We start from the raw sequence: 19462 nt of genomic DNA on the forward strand, positions 1-19462 counted from the left end.
ATTGATCAGCGATGGGTTTTTCTTGGCTGTAGTGGAGATCTTCAAAAAGATAATGTCTCAGCAGAAAGCCCACGGCTGAATGAGAAGGGGCATCCTGACCGACTTAGGAAGCAGGGAATGGATTTATACTAAACATAGTACCCCAAATGTCCTATGTCGATCGGCAGGGGCATCGTTACATTGCTGAAAGGTTGCAATTGCCCGAGAATCTAACTGCGATGACATGCTGCTCAGGTTCAAACGCACTCGAATCAGCGCTGATTTAGTTCTCCATCCTCCAATGTGACTTTTGGGTCTTCGTAGCTGCTTTTTGTGAGTCCATCTGATTTGTTGGTTTGCTGGACCGTTTTCTGCACGGGAGATGAGAGGGTCATCTCTGGAGTCAATGTCCAGGGCCAAATGCAGGGGCATTCACGTTGAGAGGCCACACTGCCCATTACTAGGCTGGAACTTCCCCACTAGCGCACTGACGCGTCTCTGTCCGGCTTTTGAGATTTAGCGCACCATGACCATTCAAGCTTTTTTGCGGAACCATCCGCCTCGTCCGGGAGAATCAGTGCCGATTCGTTGAATGCGGGGAAATACCCAAGTTGGAACGGACTTTTGACAATGGCAAAGTCGTTGTGAAGTTGAAGTCTTCATGGCCAACCTCGGTTTTTTAGCCCTCCTATTTGCTTGGACCTTATGGCGTGACGGGGCTGGCTTCAGCTATATTTTGAAAGTATGAGGAGCAAAAACAGTGAATTGAATGGCGATTCGAAAGCCTTTGCCTCTTCATTGCTTGCCTAATTTCATCCTTCCGGTAATGATCGACCCCAGGCAGTCCTCCTATCCGGACTTAGACGGCCTTTTATCAGCTATTAAGTCGCACTTCAGACCGAGGTCTGGGTTAAAAATGTCACCTCAGAGTCAGTGCGAGGTTGCAACGGAATCCGGTAAAAGAGTTGACACTATAGTCCTCGAAAATCGTAAATGGGCCGACATGCAGATACATATTAAGAATGAACTATGTCACGCACTTATTTAACTGCATCCCAACATGCTGCTTCGAAACTCTATAATTAACACATCACAAAGATTGGGCGGTACTATCTCAGCACATTGTCGACCTCAGTACCCAGAACTGGACCCTAATAGGACCATACGTGACAGTTCCTAGATATGTTTCCTCCCAGACACATCTTAATGTACTCGCTACGGCTATCATTGGAGATCAATTGTATAGACCAAACGATACTATCCTTCTATAAGTTGAACGGATGAACTGAATGTACTCATCAAAGATCCAGAAGGGTATCTGTCCTGAATTGATCGATCCATCAATGGGAATGTCTAACTATGCATATCGAAATTAGAATGAAGAGATTTCAACAGCTCGTCTTTGATGGAGTTGATACAATCCCATCTACTGAATTATGTGACCAGTTCGTTGGAAACATAAATAGTCAGTTCCGCCAGTGGGTATTCCGATGTCACATACATCACCCAGTTTTGCAACAACGAACTTCGCTTGAAACTCAAGGTTGGCCCTGCTCCCAAAATTGCTCAAGAAATAGCAAATAATGGCGATAGTACATCAGGTGTCCATTTGTAATGAGGCGCCTTGCTCTGACTAAGTTCTTTCTACTGAGTAGCAATGGAATGTTCACTAAAATGAATGCAAATAATTTCCAACGAGGATAAACCGGACTCTTTACAGTCGACAAGTTTTCAAGGGGATGAAGTTTCTATGAAACGGCTCCATTTAGTTTAGGCCGAAGACCTATTACGGACTACACGTAAACTGGTTTGGAGGGTATCTGGTATCGATGTGCATGTGCATATCCATTCTCGCATTAGGTACAGGCTAAATGTGACTTTCCCTACATACAGTCGCCCACTTCAGGGTCCGCGCAGAGCAAAATATGTGCTTGTGCTCTAGTTGCACTGAAGGCCCCGGACCGCTCGCACGGGACGAGGGGCTCAAGGCATGAAGTTGGTGAACAGGGGAAGGGAAACAGAAAAATGAAATGAGACAATGAGTCATGTTTTTAAAGGAGGGAACGGTCTGCTCGTGGAGCGCCAGAGCATCGAATTGAGAGGGCCGAAATCAAACAACACCTTTTCAGATATAAGGAAATTTCCGCCGGAATAAAATTGACAGCGTATCGAGACACGGGGGTTCAACATAGCTCGGGGCAATTCGGTTTCGGCGTTAGCTGTCCAGGAGTGATGAGTCGGATGGTCTCTGCAATGTTGATCTAGATGAGATCATTCGAATCACGCAGGCTGAAAATAGGCAATTTGAGTTGAATCCAACGACTGTGCACCCTCACGGCTACGCACGCCCCACAAAGCCTGGCCGAACGAGAAAAAAAAAAAGATCACCAAATATGGACACCGAATAGGATCGAGCCATATGCCTTTCGGATATCATAACTCCGCTATAAAAAAAATAACCCGAGGAAAATATGACCAAGGAACAGAAGGCTCTCATAAAGTAGGGAGGAGATCGAGGAGGGTTGGAAATGGTCGGTGACGCGAAGTCAAGGGAGAATAGAATAATTCAAGAACCGATGATGGGTAAATGGACGGATGATAATCGTTCGACTTAACGACGATCGGGGTTGGTAACCTAAGCATAAAGTTAAAATCCATGTCCCCCAACTGAAACGGGAAAGCTACTCACCTGAAGAATGCGACGGGAAAAGTCGTGATCATCATCAATACTGCCATTGCTCTGGCGGCGCTGTGCCATATAATCACCATCAAATCGGGAATCTGACATTGATGGAGGCTGCGAGTCGCGGCCATAGCCACCGGCCGTACCCCGGAAACCAGATTCGGCCTTTTGCTTCTTAGAGCGATAGAAGAACCAGGCACCACCTGCCAGAGCGGCCACACCAACCACGCCAACCACGACACCAGCGGCAATGGCGGCTGTGTTATGGCTAGATTTGGTCTTTTGAGACTCGTTCTCCGCTTTGTTGTCACTGGCAGCGGTCACCACAATAGTCTCACCACCGGCGCCAGTCGAGACAGAGGCGGCCGTGGAATCAGTCGTGGTTGAGGTCGAATTATCACTCGAGGTCGAGGACGAGTCTGAGACCGTCGAGACCTTGGACACCAAGCCGGTTGTGTAAATTGAATAAAATCCATCACCACCACCTATGTATCAATCAGTCAAAAATTCCCATGTCACAGAAGCATTTAATGCGCAGCATCGCAACATACACATATCTTGAGGCCAGCCGTCACAGGCTGTGCTGCATTTCCCCGAGGATACCTTATCCGACGATGGAGGGAGTTCCTCGCCACACAGACAATCCGATCCGCCAGTCAATGCAAAGACAGCGGCATTATAACCAACACAGCGGTCCAAGCACCATCCTGAACTTTGGAAGGTGTAGGAGGTTTGATTGGTGAGACCCTCCTTGCTGCTATAGCAACCTACGAGGGTCATACTCGCCGTGCGGGGAGCCAACACTTGGAAGGATTCGGCGGTGGCTGAGCCAGCCGCGAGCAACAGGCTCGAGACGGTCAGGGCCGTTGCAGTCGTGAAGTACATGGTGAAATCAGGAGAGGGAAGAGAAACGGATGGAAGGAAATATCGCGTCAGACACAGTCGGAAGCGCTTTCGAGCAGATGAAGAACCAGGAACGACCGGCGTAACCCTTGGGAACTTCTAATGAAAAGTAAATGAGCCGAAGAAAGTCGTGAGTCGAATTTCACAAGCTCCACATCGGCAGCGGCGATGATGATCGCGTGGCAGCGCACCAGCGTGGTCGTTCTGTTTGAGCGCGACCCAAATCGGGAACGAACGAGGTATCGAAGCAGGAGCGAGTTGAACCGAAGCGGCCGGGGATCACGACGAAAGGGATGTGGTTAAAAAAAAAAAAAAAAGTGGTCAACAGGTGGTGAGCGAGAGTGGACGAGGGTATGTGACCCTGTGAAACGCGAGACGAGAACAGCGCCCCTACGCTGATTTTGTTTAGGGGTGAAGGAAGGGTGGGCGGGTGGTTCTCGAGCCGGTGTCAGTCGAGTTGAGAACCTGAGGGCGAAGGGCGTGGTCGAGGTCGAGGTTAAAGTCAAGTAACGAGGGTTGAGTGGGTGGTCGGGATAAACGAATGTGTGGTGGGAGAGAAGAGGAGAAGGAGGAGGGTTCGTCGGGATGATCGAAGAGGACCAAATGGGGGAGAGTATGGGGGGGGGGGGGGGGGGTTCCACGCTAGAAAGCGGCGTGCTGGACTCGTCCCTGAGATGAAATGACCCTTACTGTTTTCACTAGTCTCGTTCAGGGTCAAGGGGTCCTGTTCCTCTCAAGCCCGGGGTACAGGTATCGGTATACGGTATTGCCGAGTATACAAAGAATATACACGCATACACACGAATCAGCGCAGGGTATACAAAGAGTAGAACCCGGGTCTCTCGTTCTGGGGAGGACCTGATCGTTTGTCGATGGCGAGTCCTCGAAGATGGATTTAGCCGACCATGAAGAGCCCTCGTAGGGCTTTGTCGGTCTGGTGAAGTCTATAATAAAGCCCCTGCTGGTTTCCTGTTGGGTCTGTTCCTTCGTGTCTGTTTTGTTTATTGAAGAGGTACCTCGACGAACCATACCCTGTCCCGCGTACCAGGGGTGTACTTCAAACTTACCGCTGGGTCCGGTACGTCTCCACTCTGTGCGGGTTTCTCATTCTGCAAATCTCACCCGCGCAGCCAACCAGCAGTCCGGGTCGCTGAGGTAATCAGGCACCCGGCTCGGTGGCCCAAGGAAACCCCCCAGAGACCCAACGCAACACTGTCTGGCAGTCGATCCCCTTCCATTTTGGCCGCGAACACGGCCCAAATGGAGCCCAAGCGAAGGTGGTGGCCCCCTAAACGGTCCCAGGTCCCAGTCACCCACGACCATCTCCCAGCGTAGCCGCTCTGACGGCAACCGATCGGCTTCCTCTGCACGCACCCCCCCCCCCCAAAATTGCCACAGTTGGTCGCATCCTCGGGTCCATATGACACCATCATACATTGAAAAATAGGGCGTGGGCGCATGATGCACTAGCCCACTGGCCACTGGCCGCCCACCCCATCCATCCGGGTCATCCACAGTGGCTGTCGAAGCGCCTGATCATCCTGTTCACTGCCATCTTTCTTGCGGGATCAAAAAGACCCAACGGCCAACAGCGAGTACATGACGAACATGTTGGTAAATACACTGTCGACCAGGGGGGTGTGCGCAAGCAAACTATACTGTAAACCTAACTATAGGATATATCTGGGTTCCCTCTAAGTATACGCAACAACTTGGACCTGTTTCACCCCAGGATCGCTCTCGGTTCTCCCAGATTTGACCACCGGTTGGCACCGGGGGCGACACACCATCGCATCTACATCGGTGGAAGTGCAGAATTTGCGTTGAGAGAGCTGAGGTATAGTCTGTTTCATCTGCGCCACCCGACCCTGGTTTCGTTCAGATAATTGAATCCCCGGTAGCAGCCGGGAACCAATTTCCCTGCCGTGTCTGGGGGTTTCAACGGCGACAGAACGCTAGTCGGACACTAGGTCTTGGCAAGGGTCTGGAGGATGTGATACCGTACGGGGTATGGGAGTAGTTACATGTAGTAAATTAGGTCGCGATCAATTTCGATATGCCGCGGAGAGTGCTCTCTCTTCAGGGTGTATGCGAGACATGGAGCCACAGGCTCGGTCGCATATGCTCTGTATCCAACCATGTCGCACACAAACCAGACCCCCCTTTTTTTTGTCAGCAAAAAATCTCCCCAATTTCCCCTGGGTGTTTTCCTGGCGTATTATTACCACGGCTCTCCAGCGGACACTCCCGGAGTGGACCGACCGCTTCCACGGAAAGCCAGCTGTCTGTCCGCGTATCGTCACGTATCCAACTGGGTCCGACATCATTGGACCCTGCAGGCCCCGCTGAGACAAGGCACTGCTCACAAAGCGATGGAGTATTATCATACAGAGTACGGAGTACGGAGCACAGAGTACCGGACGGGGAGACCGGAGGTATAGATAGATCTTGGTATATTGAAAGTAGATATTTTCAACAACAAAAAAAATCCTAAGCCGCAAGGCATCTCACTTTGATACTATCCAAGACTGTGAAGGGTGTTTCACCTTGGTTCATGCACTCTTTTGTCACTATCACACGCCAGGGACAAGGCTTGTCCATAGTGGTCGGGGGTATTCCACACACCTAGCTTAAGGGAGTCTCTTCTGCTTTACATCGAATGGCGGTTTCAAATGATACTACCTTCCTCGGTTGTGATAGGCACTGGGCGGTATAGAACGAATGGATGAAAGAATGAATCAGTCATGAAGGCTAATACTCCATACTGAAAGCCCTTTGGTTTCCATATGGAGCTCGGTAATGTGGCTTTTTCCCGTTGGCTTGCGCTGTACTGTAATGATGCCCAAAATAGCAGAAATATATATCTCGCTTCATTTTCCGCTACCATCCTGCTCCACACTCTGCAAGCATGCTTTTACAGCGTCGACTTTCTCCTTTCGTAATGTTCTACATCTGAATACCGAAGACCCAATCCACCATGACAGATGTCTTAATCGACCTCAAGAAATGCATCATCTCTGTTTTATCCACGGAGCATTCAAGTACACACACAATCAACTTGAATCTCGTCCCTCACCCAAAAAACAGATCGAACTCCACTAGGGTCCCCTGGGCATCGAATTGTTTAATTCCTCTTCATCTCGCTATATGTCAATCAACGATATCACCCATTACCTTCCCTGTCATCTCTGCTATGTCGTAGTAACAGACCATGTATTTACCGTTGATGAACTATCTGGGGCCCGTCAGCCCCGTAACAACGCCCCCAGCCAGAACCCGGACGATGCCGGATGCCTAGAGTCTTGCTAGACATCCAGCTGCATTCAAGCAAGCCCACTCAAAAATCCAAACAGCACCTGTCTAGACCCGTCCACAGAGACGCCATCTGGTCTTGACTCACCCACATCGTTATTTATGGAGCAGTGGCGTCCGCTAGCCCAGATGAAGTCCCCACCTGCCAAAAGAAACAAACACCTCCCCCACCCCCCTTGCGGCAAGCTGGAACACAAATTTGAACACATCGCATGAATACCACTAAGAGGTGGTTGTTTAAAAGATTGACTGAGGGAGATCTGCCGGTTCTGCAATTTTTCACGCGTGTCTCGGTATCGAAACGAGGTCCGGATTCCGTGGAAATTCTGGACTTTCCGGGCGGAGCGCTCGACGAGCCATTAAGAGCCCTTCCCTAACTCGGATTGGGGCGACTGTTGCGGTCTAGAACTTGTCTAGTTTTTCTTTTCTTTTTTTTTCCCAGGCTGTATAGTATCCGCAATGATCGGTCCCTGGCTATCGAAAGTTGTTCTGGATATTAGGGCTCGAAAATACGGAGGGATTTGCATCAAAGTTGTTTTTTGCTGTTTTACAGTATTGTTAATTACGTCGAAGAGAGTTGTAATGGTTAATTTGTATGCTTTTCCAGGCCAAGGCTACAGAACAATTGAATCATTACCAGGGGCTTTGCATACTTGATCTGGTTCATTCTGGCGACATGCTATTTCGGGAACTACCGAGACTTTCTAGCGCAACACGAACGCGAGAAGGACGGAGCTATATATACTGGTGATTTCTTTCGTAATTTCTGGCCTATCATTGGCCCACTCAGAAGCAATCAGATCCTTAACGCAAGCCCGTAGCCCTTACCTTAGATGTATGAAATGTATATGAAAGCATCAATTAGCTTGATTGGGACCTAGATCTGGTCTCCGTCGATGTTTCTATCTTCCGAGTAGAAATCGCACGCTCCTCGAATACATACATAATGGACGCCTCGAGGGACCTGGTGTGTTGACTCCGCCATCAGTCGCCTGTTGGGTCGGCCGCAGTAGCATCGTGGGTTCGTGAACGCGATGCCACGCAGGTCGCAGAAGCCTAGAAAAAGATCGCACATGATGCATTTGTAGTTAGGGCCTGCCGGTGTTGCCATTCGGGTCCTGCTGGCTGGCTCGGGCTCGGGTCCGTGTCGACCACAGTTCCTGCAGATCCAGTCATCTGGGGGCGGAGAGACCGGTTGTAATTTCTGTCATGTTTTTATAAGGCAAAGCTGTTATCTGTTGACATATTCCTGTTCGTTAGGATAGTACGAGTGTACCGACTTGGACTCTTGTGGCTTACCCTGTCAGAATCTAATCGGTAGATCAGGGTACAGATTGGCGAGCGATTCTAGAATTATATGACGGTGGACAGGAACAATTCGCACAATTGAACTTCATTCGAAAGATTTCCAAGACGGGAAGTGTACTGATCAGCATGACGATATTGAGAAACCGCATTTAACTGGTCTACAACACAAGATTAGGATACCGAGTAGTATATAGAGTTTACAGACCATCCCAAGCAGAGCCGTGGATAGTATAGTTCGCTTGTGGAAGCTGCATTCAGAAACATTCCGAGTCTCAGGCATCTCATTTCTCTCTGATCTATACCAAAGCTCAAATCTCCCATGAATGGAATACCGGGTAGCATGTAACCTACTAAGCATAGCTGTTCAAAGCATTATACCATACTCATACATCGTGATCAAAGCATGGCACAAAGGGTTTCCTCATCTATGTAACCGAAACCCATTGGAAGAGGTAAAAAAAGTATCATCCTCAATTAAGTACATTGAGATCATCTCCGGGCTTGTTTATAGACAGCCAGGGTTTCTCTCGGTCTTTTTTTAAGAGTCACTCGCCCAAGTAAACGAGAACAAGTCCAGGCAATTACGGCCAAGAGTAAATCGCCTGCCTGGATTCTTTGTAGGACATCGACTTCATGGTTTGGGAATATGGATGGTCTTGCTGACCATCAAGCATCCATGCAAGACAAACATCAGCACCACAGGGTGGAACTCAAAGACAGTGCCCTCGGCAATGAGACCAAAAGGAATGTTCTCGTGAGTCCAGCCTTGAGAGACCCAGTAGGCCATGAAAGATGCGATAGCGAGAGTGGTGGGGATGGGGGTGCCCTCGAAGTACTTCGACTTGCCGCTCTTATCCTTCGGGAGAACGGCCACGGTAACATTGAACCGAGCCAAACGCGTGAGGCCACAGAGAACGAAGAAGGCCAGGAAGAAGTGGTCGAGAGTTGTTCGAACACCGAGAGCGAAGGCGGCCGCGGCGGGGGCAAGACCGAAGGAAATCTTATAAGCACACGAAAAAGTCAGCAATTCCATGAATTTAGAGTTTGGAGGGCAGAAAAAAAAGGAAACATGAGAGACGCCATACCAGATCCGCGAGGGAGTCCAGCTCCTGTCCCATGAGCGAGGACTTCTTGCGCCAGCGCGCGATCTTGCCATCCATGAAGTCAAAGAATAGGCCGAATGGCATGAACGCGAGAGCCGCCCACAAGGCACTGTAATCAGAGGGATCCGAGAGACAATAGCGCATGGACGAGAAGACCGACATAACTGTTGGGCGGTTAGAAGGAGTTTCCAACAACATGATTGAAAATTATCAACTTGCCTCCACAGAAACCTGGCGATAATATTATTAGCATTTTGGGATAGCAGAGTCATTTCTTGGACAGGTGCGAGACTTACCGTTCAGTTCGGTCACCAGGTCGGCGAGATGAAGAGCTCTGTGACAGTGTTAGAAGATGCTCAAAAGTGCCAGGCAACAACAGGAAACAGGTATATAAGAGAGGCAACCGACTTCACTAAGCTGAAATGGCCATTTTCAGACGAAAGGAGCATTTTCTGCTTCTCTTGGCCTGGCATGTGTTAGCTATCGTGCAAGCACGAGGGATGCAGGGTTGATCGCAACTGACCTCCGTCGGCGGAGGGTGGCACGCCGTTGTTGGAACTGCTCGACGCCATGGTCGAAGTTCTGCGAGACATGCTCAGAGTAGATTCAGGTGGGAAGTTCAAATTGCCGAAACAAAGGTTCGACTGCAGCAGGGGGGAGGGAGGGGGACTGTAGAATTCAGAAGGGCAGACAATCCGGCTTTCGAGTGTTGACGGACGCACAGATTCACAGAGCGGTCAACGTCATTCCCGAAAGTGCTAAGTGCAGAACCCGGGAGGCGGTGCAGTTGGCGCCACACGTGACACCAGCCACCATGAAAAAGCCACGGGAAATGCAGATATTCCGCTACAAAGAGGGATGGCCAATAACCCCCATAACATTTGATATCTAAAGGAGCTACGAGCTTGGAATCTTTCGAAATAGAACAAGAGAATCAGATGATTTTTGTGTGACTGGATATATTCTACAGTCTCTGCAGCCAGAGAAGCAGCAATTGTGTCAGGATACACAAGAAAAGGAAGAAGTATTCCTGCAAAAAGCTCCCGAATCCCCCAAACGCCGTAAGAAGAAAACTTGTTCAGCCAGTAACATGTTTACCGGCTACCACGGAAGCCACCGCCGCCGCGGGGGCCACCACGGCCACCACCACGGGAGAATCCGCCGCGACCACCACCGCCGCCACGGCCACCGAAACCACCACCACCGCGGCCACCGAAGCCACCACGGCCACGGGGAGCACCGCCGCGAGCACCGAAGCCACCGCGGCCACGGGGAGCACCACCGCGGCCACCACGGGCACCACCGGCACGCTTGGGCTTGGCAGCACCTGGGGCAGGCTTGGGCTTGGGAAGGAACCTATAGTCCATCTGTTAGCTTCCATTTGCGCATCGATGGAACACAGAGAAAGAGCATACTTCTCAAGGGGGAGGAGCTTGTCTCCGCCGATGTAAACCTTATCGCCTTGCTTGAACGAGGTAGCGACAATGCCGTCCTGAGGCTTGATGGTGAAGTAGACCTGGTTGATTGGACCCAAAACCTCATCGACCTTGCCAATAGGAGTCTATTGTTTCAATTAGCTCTGCGTACCGTGCGGTTGATTGATGTAAGGTAGTATTGGCGTTTGGCATACCTTGTTCTCCAGGTAGATCGGGGCGTTGAAGTAGGGGATCTTCGGGTTGACCGACTCGCAGACCATCTCACCCTCACAGGCGTGCATGACAGTTCCCATCTCTACCGAAAAATATCAGTATCGCATTCGCAAAATCCTCAATGCAAGTGATAAATACCGAAAACCTGCGCCGGGGGACCGAAAGAGGGCTGGAAGCCTCCGCGGCCTAGATAAAAAAAATTTCGTTAGCTTCTTTCGGTACGTTCCTCACATCGTCGCGCAGAGTAAAGAGAGCGCATACCACCACGGCTGCCGAAGCCACCCCGGTTTGCACCGGTAGCGGAACCACGTCCACGGAAAGACATGTTGAAGTTGTTGCGGTTGGGGGTTGACCTTGGGCGAAGAAGTTTTCGAGTGGTGGAAACTTCATGCGGTAAAGCGTCGCTAGCCAGGGCAGTTTGCTGTCACATGACTTACCGCCCGTCCCTCACTGTGAGTCAATTTCCTTCTGACGCGGAGTAGATTCATCCAATCTGGATCCCCTCTTTTTTCTCCTCGGTCAATTTCTCTGTCACTGCCCCAGAGATCTTCATAATGGCTTCTGAAGCCCCCAAGGACCTTCCTGTCCGTCCTGCCGCCGAAGCTCAGGGCAATCCTGAAGCCGCTGCCCCGCAGAAGGATGCCAAAAAGGCCCCTCCTAGCGAACCCCTCCCCGACTGGTTGATCGAGCGCAACAATCTCTTTGAGGAGCTCTGGCAACAGCACCTCGAGGATATCAAGACCCGTGCTCACCCCGAGATCAACGTTACCCTCGACATCGGCGACGGCAACCCCTCCCCAGTCCCCGCTAAGGCCTTCGAAACTACACCAGGCTCTCTCTTGCGCGATGTGCCCAAGGATATCAGCTCCAATTGTTTTATCGCAAAGGTCAACGGAGAGCTCTGGGATCTGAGCCGTCCCCTTGAGGCTGACTGCGCTGTTGTCCTGCTGCCCTTCACCAACACGGAGGCTCGGGAAGTGTTCTGGCACTCTAGTGCCCACGCTCTTGGTGAAGCCTGCGAATGCGAATATGGATGTCTGCTGTCCCACGGTCCCCCAACCCCTCAAGGTTTTTTCTACGACATGGCTATTCCTGGCGGGTATGTTACATTCTCTTGTGGTATGGTTCAAGCGCTAATGAATCCAATGTATAGAGGTGTTGTTCACGAATCCGACTGGAAGTCGCTTGAGAGCAGGGCTGCAAAGGTTTTCAAGGAGAAGCAGAACTTCGACCGCTTGGAGGTGACCAAGGAGAACCTTAGAAAGATGTTCTCCTACAGCAAGTACAAATTGCACTATATCGAGAAGCTGGTTACTGGCGAGAAGAGCACTGTGTATCGGTGCGGAACCCTAGTCGACCTCTGCCGTGGGCCGCACATCACAAACACTAGCAAGATCAAGGCTTTTAAACTGCTCCAGGTGAGCAAGCGACCTACTCATGTAACGGGAGTGGAGCCCAATTGGTGTACTGACTCTCTTAGAACTCCTCTGCATATTTCCTTGGTGACCAGTCCAACGACTCTCTGCAACGAATTCGAGGCGTGGCTTTCCCTGACAAGAAGTCCATGGCTGAACACTTGAAATTCCTCGAAGAGGCTGAGAAGCGCTCTCATCTTCGGCTAGGAAAGGAACAACAATTATTCCATTTCTCGGAGGTCTCTCCAGGATCTCCGTTCCTACTGCCCAATGGAACCAAGATTTTCAATGCCGTTCAAAAATTACTACGAACTGAGTACCGCAAGCGAGGCTACCAGGAGGTTCAGACCCCGAACATGTATGATGTTAGCCTCTGGAAGACCTCCGGTCATTGGCAGCACTATTCGGATGACATGTTCAAGCTGGACGTTGAGAAGCGTCAGTGGGCTCTCAAACCAATGAACTGCCCCGGTCACTTCATCCTGTTCGGCCATCGTGAGCGCAGTTATCGCGAGCTGCCCATGCGCATTGCAGACTTTGGTGTCCTGCACCGTAACGAGGCCTCCGGTGCCTTGAGTGGACTTACTCGTGTGAGAAAATTCCAACAGGTGAGCCCCTCTAACATCGAACCCTGCCGCAAGACGTGGCTGGAATGAGCTGGTTTCTGACAAGACCAACGCAGGATGATACCCATATTTTCTGCACCCAGGATCAGATCATGTCTGAAGTCGAGGGTCTGTTCGATTTCTTGCAGTCCATCTATGGCCTGTTCGGCTTTACTTTTGAACTCAAGCTCTCCACTCGACCCGAGAAATACATGGGACAGTTGGAGACCTGGGACTACGCCGAGGACCAGCTCAAGAAGGCCTTGACCAATTTCAAGGGCAATGATTGGACCATCGATGAGGGTGATGGTGCCTTTTATGGCCCGAAGATTGATATCAGCCTATCGGATTCCTTGAAGCGCCGATGGCAGACTGCAACCGTAAGTATATAGATGGCCTATTCTTTGATGACCACGCGACTAATGCTCTGCGAAGATCCAACTCGACTACCAAGCACCAGTCAACTTCAATCTTGAGTACATGAGCCACGAGAAGACCGGAAAGGCCGAGGAGACCAAGGAGACCAAGGAGGGCGAGGAGACCAAGTCCGCGGAACTGGGTCCTGGTCGTGCCCGCCCGGTTGTCATTCACCGTGCCATCATTGGCAGCTTCGAGCGTTTCCTGGGTATTCTGATCGAGCACTTTGGTGGCAAATGGCCTTTCTGGATTAGCCCGCGCCAGATCTTGATCGTGCCCGTCATGCCCGACCTGAATGAATACGCCCTGGAGCTGCAGGAGATCCTGCGCGGTGACAAGCTGAACGTTGAAGTTGACACTAGCGGCAATACCATGCAAAAGAAGATCCGAACTGGTCAGCTGGCACAATTTAATTTCATCTTTGTCGTGGGTGCCAGCGAGCGGGACGCCCGCAGCGTGAATGTCCGGAACCGTGATGATCCTGCCAGCCAAAAGCTGGGTGTGATGGTGCCGCTTGAGGAGGTCCGAGCATCGCTCAGGGCGCTCCGTAAAGAGCGCCGACTGGAGAACGCTCTGTAAGGGCGTAAAGGGTGAAATGACCAAGATGAGATGAAGTGTCACCGATTTATGAAAGAAAAGCGAAATGAAGTACATGCGGATATCCAACGGATTTCACTAAACGCATCTTATCCATATCTATTTTAGTAGAAGAATTGGGGCCTGGGTTCGGTAGGGAACGCGAGCTCCTTCAAGCGAACTCTCCATGTAACCTATTTAGACTGACTGCATTTAATGATGTTACGATAGATTAGGGCTAGTCAGATTACATGATCTGATTGGCCGAGACTTGAGTGAGCAAAAAAAGTAGTGTAGGAAACTGCTGGTGCAGCATTCCTTCCTGTGTTTCTTCCTCGCTCGGATCACAGTATTCGCCATCGAATGCACTCTTTCAAAGTCTGGAGCCTACACGCATCGAACCTAATCTTTCTCATCTGACATAGATGGCTTAAGACGTCTTTATCGCAATGTGACTGCATATGGCGAGAACTTTCTCTATTTGAGCATATGAAACTATAGAGAGCTTCGAGATTCGTTCAGGGATGAATAAAACAATAGAATAATGCCTATATACAACCGAGGACATGTACCGTCCTTTGTTTTCCCAGTGGTCCTCAGCTGGTGGTTTTGTCAAAAGCTGCTGCATTCCTTCGCAGGGTCACCTGGATAGTTGCCCTTATAGCCTCGTATCTCTTCTCGTCATTTTGATTCTCTTGCCAAGGGACTGGCAGTAGTCTGGCTCATTGAGTAGTTTATTGTCTGTAATAGTTGGTATCCTCGATGCAAAGTACTTCCCCATCTGAATAGGGTGATTGGAGCTCACTTGCTTCTGAGGAAGAGATTAGCCCTAATGGTGAAGCTGTTGATCAACTTCGGTAAGCTCCTTACTGAACAGATGGCCTGGCCAGAATCAGCCAGAGCTTTTTATTTCCCTCTTCTTTCTTGTTCTACTATTGTTTCTTTTCTTTTTGGAAATCTGAATCTGGAGAAACGACTGCGAGCATTGGAGGAGTTCATTTCTTCCATCACTTTAAGTAAATGTACATGGGTTGAGAGAGAGAGAAAGGATGGAGATAAAGATAGCGATGAATATACCAAGGCTGACCGACACATACACTCTATCAATCAATATTCTAGTGAATGCATGTTTGCACAAGTCCACCCATTTGCTTCGTCTGCAGCCTTCTTTCTGACGGGCTGACGGGGCTCCGATAGGGCTGGGCGCTGGATCGACATGTGGCTCCACCACAACCACTGAACCACTCAGCCGCCAACGCGCCGGAGTTGGTCATTTGGGGTCTCTTTGAGATCCTTTGCGGGTCTTGGGCGGATTGTTTGAGTTCCTGGGGCTTGTTTGGGTCCCGTTGGGGGTTCTGTGGGCGGTCTTGGGTGTGGCTGGCCCAGCGCCCTTTGGCCCGTCCCAATCCCCAAGCTCGCGCAGTCACGCTCTGCAAGTGTCGTTTCATCTTTTTCAGCTGCTCAGCTCGTCCAGCTTACTTTGTCGACCTCTTTCATCTTTTCTAGACTTGTCTGCTTTCTCTCACGCTTTCTCCGTCCCTCCCCACTTCTGTCTATTGTTTCTCTTTTGAATTTTGGATTTAGCACATTTCGTGAATTTCTTTGAGACTTGACCCCTGTTTGGCGCTTGTTGCGTGGCCTCATTAGAACCGACGCTCCGATCACCCGCGGGGACTGCGGGGCTCTGCTTTCCCATCACACTCGACTCGACGCTTTCCCCTTTTCTCAATTGTGGAAGATCGCCCTCTTCCTCGCCTTCGTTCTGTGCCTTCTCTCTCTTCACCCTCTGCTCTCCTTTCTCTTCTCCTGTCCTTCTCCCCTCCCGGCCCTTTCTTTGTCCCTGTGACCAACTAGCCCGCCCGTCATGGCTGATCTGCAGGGTCGCAAGGTCTTCAAGGTCTTCAACCAGGACTTCATCGTGAATGAGCAGTACAATGTCACCAAGGAGCTGGGTCAAGGTGCCTACGGTATCGTGTGGTAGGTTTTTCTCATTCTGAATGAAGAGAAGGCGATGCCTGCTGCCCCCTGGTGATGGATCGACCTGATCGACTGGACTGATCGCGCGGAACTAACCTGATGGCTTTTTCTTCTTTAGCGCCGCAACCAACGTCCAGACCGGCGAAGGCGTCGCCGTGAAGAAGGTCACCAATGTGTTCAGCAAGAAGATTCTCGCCAAGCGCGCCCTACGAGAGATCAAGCTGCTCCAGCACTTCCGCGGCCATCGCAATGTACCCTACCCCTCCCCCGCCCACCAGCGGCCTTGCGTCCCGCCACTGACCCGCGACGCGATCTAGATTACCTGCCTGTACGATATGGATATTCCCCGACCGGATAACTTCAACGAAACCTATCTCTATGAGGGTACGTCGCTGTCCTTTCCGTGCGAGGAGTGGATACGGTGGTGGTTGGTTGGCTTCTAACATCCGTGGCAGAGTTGATGGAGTGTGATCTGGCGGCGATTATCCGATCGGGCCAGCCCTTGACCGACGCGCATTTCCAGTCCTTTATCTACCAGATCCTGTGCGGTCTGAAGTACATCCACTCAGCCAACGTGCTGCACCGTGATCTGAAGCCCGGCAACTTGCTGGTCAACGCCGACTGCGAGCTCAAGATTTGCGACTTCGGTCTGGCCCGTGGGTTCTCGATCGACCCCGAGGAGAATGCCGGTTACATGACGGAGTATGTGGCTACCAGGTGGTACCGCGCGCCCGAAATCATGTTGAGCTTCCAGAGCTATACTAAAGCTAGTATGTTCCAACCCAACAACCCCTCTCTTGTAATAGACGGCCGGAGATTGGCTGGGTGCCAAGACTCTCTTCAACAGCAAAGACCAGCAAAGACTAACATGTCCACCCTTGTTTCTCCATAGTTGATGTGTGGTCCGTCGGCTGTATTCTTGCCGAGCTGCTCGGTGGTCGTCCCTTCTTCAAGGGCCGTGACTATGTCGACCAGCTGAACCAGATTCTGCACTACCTGGGTACTCCGAACGAGGAGACCCTAGCCCGCATTGGGTCACCCCGCGCCCAGGAGTATGTGCGCAACCTGCCGTTCATGCCCAAGGTTCCCTTCCAGCGGCTGTTCCCCAACGCCAACCCCGACGCGTTGGATCTGCTGGATCGCATGCTGGCATTTGACCCGTCAGCCCGTATTTCCGTCGAGGAGGCCCTGGAGCACCCTTATCTGCACATCTGGCACGATGCCTCTGATGAACCGACCTGCCCGACCACTTTCGACTTCCATTTCGAGGTCGTTGACGATGTTCAAGAGATGCGTAAGATGATCTTGGACGAGGTGATTCGCTTCCGCGCCCTTGTCCGCCAACAATCGCAGGCCCACGCTACCCAGCAGCAGCAGATGGCCCAGCAGACCAATATCCCCATCCCCGAAAATCAACAGGGCCCCTGGAAGACGGAAGAGCCTAAGCCCCAGGAGGCGACTGTCGGCGGCGGGCTGCCGAATGACCTGGAGTCCTCGCTGCAGCGCGGCATGGACGCACATCACTGATTTTCTGCTGTCTCTCACAACCTAACTCTTCCCCGTTTGCGGACCTTTGATTTCTGGAGATTCTTTTCGTATGCAATGCTCTTCTTCTTCTCCTTCCTCTCCCTAAACCCCTCTTACCCCCTGCCTTCCACACCATGTTTAGTTCTGATTCGGCTGGATCTGCCCATTGCAACTGCCTGCATGTCGACATAATGAATTAGCAAAGAGATACCTCCGAGGGAAAGACCGGACGATTGCATGATTTTTGTTCCCTGTTTTCTTCTTCGTTCTGTCAGTTCTCCCACTGTCCTGCTCTCCAGTTTGATCCCTCTTTGCGTGTCTCGTCTCTTTTGGATTCATGCATCTGGGCTGCCCTCGCCGTTTGCTACCGGGCTGTTCATGATTTTGAATATGCTTTGCCTTCTAAATTCTTTTTTATGGGATCAGATAGATAGATAGCTATAGCCAGATCCACCCTTCTTAAAAAACGGAGACTCGGTTTTGAATCGGCTATGGGACTCGAAAATAGTAGTAAATCGTTAGCAAACCAGATACTTCGGCCAATGCGATTTTGGATCACGCTTCTACTTGGATCTACAACTAGAATATAGGGACCTGTGCGACTGAAGCCGAAAATGACAGCCTTGGGCGCCAAAAAGCGACCGCGTTTCAACCCGTAACTTCAGACGGCGAATCGCTGCCAAGCAGCCGCCCCATCTCGCCCTGTTCTGTACTTGTCAAGGATTTCATTGTAGGGGAAGGGCGTGGATTAACGCTCTAATATAGTAAGACGTTGGAAAAAACGAATATCTTCACTATTCTAGCGAGTAGTTTTATATATCATAACCTGACTTTTGAAGCTAAAGTGATCACACGAGATAGCCTACAAACTCAATCTCTTATATTTATGCCTCATAGGTTTCTTTTAGATCATTTTGCTTTTTACATGCAGACCTCTGGTCTCTGGGGTTTCAAGAAATTCGATCCGCTAAAGACCGTTATATCGGCCGTCGTAAAGCTGAATCTTTTACAACGTGTTCGGGCCAAGACCCTCATGCTCAGGACGGCCACACGTCTCCTGAGGAGCTGTTCTTGAAGTTTCGATGGACAGCCATACAGTACTTCTCCGACGCTTATTAGGTGCGTTGTCAAGACAAATCATGCAAAGACTCACGCGACACCGGTTTCACAAGCTCTATTGGAGGAGATATCGTATGTCCACGGCAATGGAAAATACACTTGTGCGTTGTTCTGGTCTCGGATGGTCTTGGGGACATTCGCTATTCCGGAAACAAATGACTGGATACCAGGTCTTGGTGGAAGATCCTGAGATTTCAGCGTCGGAGACCAAGCGTTTTTTTTTCGCAGTTTCTCTCAGCTAGTATGGATCTTTGCTGGGAATGTCTATGGAAGGTGTATTTTTCCGATGAGGCGTGGAAGAGTAAAGACGCTCCAGTTGGATACGTGGCTCCAGACAAGAGAGCATCTCCGGTATACATTGTAAATAGTAACTAGTTACTCGCCGATTTCTTTACCAACCCTGACCGGGAGCTGAAAAAGCAGAGAGCAGAGCATAACTAAGGACTGGAAAGATTTGGTTGACACTGAAATGCTTGGAATAAAGCGACTCGCATACCGGTGTATATTCCTCGCGTTGTCCTATACCCTTAGGGGATGAGTGTCAGTTGGGCCCAAGTAAAGGACCTGCAGGGGCATCTTGCAACCAACTGTATCTTCATATCTACAACCTACAGCCTAACAGCCCCAAATAATATGGGTCACGTGTCCATGAGTGTATACCAGGAGTATAGATGGAGTGTGGGTCGTACTTTGTAAGAATGGTCTGGTACCTTGGGAGGAACGGGCGGCCATGTTGTGTCACATCTCGCCCCAGCAGTTTAGGCCGTTGAATGGCTAGATCAATTCATTCAAAGATTCTGATCTAACTACTAGAATAGGGGAGCCTGTGAAATTGATGTCGAAAAGTGACAGCTCCTGGGGCCCGAAAATGGCTGCCTTTCCAACCGTG

General features: G+C 50.5%; 5 protein-coding genes across 5 annotated transcripts; 2 read left to right on the forward strand and 3 right to left on the reverse strand.

The window, feature by feature from the left end:
- Positions 1 to 2590: 2590 nt before the first annotated feature.
- Positions 2591 to 3547, reverse strand: N7462_007915 (uncharacterized protein; the record flags this gene model as incomplete). Its single annotated transcript, XM_057079633.1, has 3 exons — positions 2591 to 2614; positions 2669 to 3147; positions 3214 to 3547. 3 exons carry the CDS (start codon positions 3545 to 3547, stop codon positions 2591 to 2593), a joined length of 837 nt encoding a protein of 278 aa, XP_056932303.1.
- Positions 3548 to 8816: 5269 nt separating this feature from the next.
- N7462_007916 (CDP-diacylglycerol-serine O-phosphatidyltransferase) lies at positions 8817 to 9881 on the reverse strand (the record flags this gene model as incomplete). Its single annotated transcript, XM_057079634.1, has 5 exons — positions 8817 to 9185; positions 9271 to 9452; positions 9585 to 9622; positions 9697 to 9754; positions 9812 to 9881. The coding sequence occupies 5 exons, from the start codon at positions 9879 to 9881 to the stop codon at positions 8817 to 8819; spliced, it is 717 nt and encodes a 238-aa protein (XP_056932304.1).
- A 501-nt stretch (positions 9882 to 10382) lies between these two features.
- N7462_007917 (H/ACA ribonucleoprotein complex subunit GAR1/NAF1) lies at positions 10383 to 11017 on the reverse strand (the record flags this gene model as incomplete). Its single annotated transcript, XM_057079635.1, has 3 exons — positions 10383 to 10631; positions 10742 to 10849; positions 10919 to 11017. The coding sequence occupies 3 exons, from the start codon at positions 11015 to 11017 to the stop codon at positions 10383 to 10385; spliced, it is 456 nt and encodes a 151-aa protein (XP_056932305.1).
- Positions 11018 to 11491: 474 nt separating this feature from the next.
- Positions 11492 to 13953, forward strand: N7462_007918 (threonine--tRNA ligase THS1; the record flags this gene model as incomplete). Its single annotated transcript, XM_057079636.1, has 5 exons — positions 11492 to 12036; positions 12091 to 12355; positions 12418 to 12960; positions 13035 to 13337; positions 13393 to 13953. 5 exons carry the CDS (start codon positions 11492 to 11494, stop codon positions 13951 to 13953), a joined length of 2217 nt encoding a protein of 738 aa, XP_056932306.1.
- A 1861-nt stretch (positions 13954 to 15814) lies between these two features.
- On the forward strand, positions 15815 to 17454 carry mpkA (mitogen-activated serine/threonine-protein kinase SLT2; the record flags this gene model as incomplete). The annotated part of the gene is made up of 5 exons (XM_057079637.1): positions 15815 to 15927; positions 16046 to 16178; positions 16245 to 16311; positions 16383 to 16697; positions 16820 to 17454. The coding sequence occupies 5 exons, from the start codon at positions 15815 to 15817 to the stop codon at positions 17452 to 17454; spliced, it is 1263 nt and encodes a 420-aa protein (XP_056932307.1).
- Positions 17455 to 19462: the final 2008 nt, after the last annotated feature.

The sequence above is a fragment of the Penicillium macrosclerotiorum genome (assembly GCF_028827735.1).
Source record: "Penicillium macrosclerotiorum strain IBT 26536 chromosome Unknown utg000007l_segment0_segment0, whole genome shotgun sequence".
Classification (NCBI taxonomy): Eukaryota; Fungi; Ascomycota; class Eurotiomycetes; order Eurotiales; family Aspergillaceae; genus Penicillium; species Penicillium macrosclerotiorum.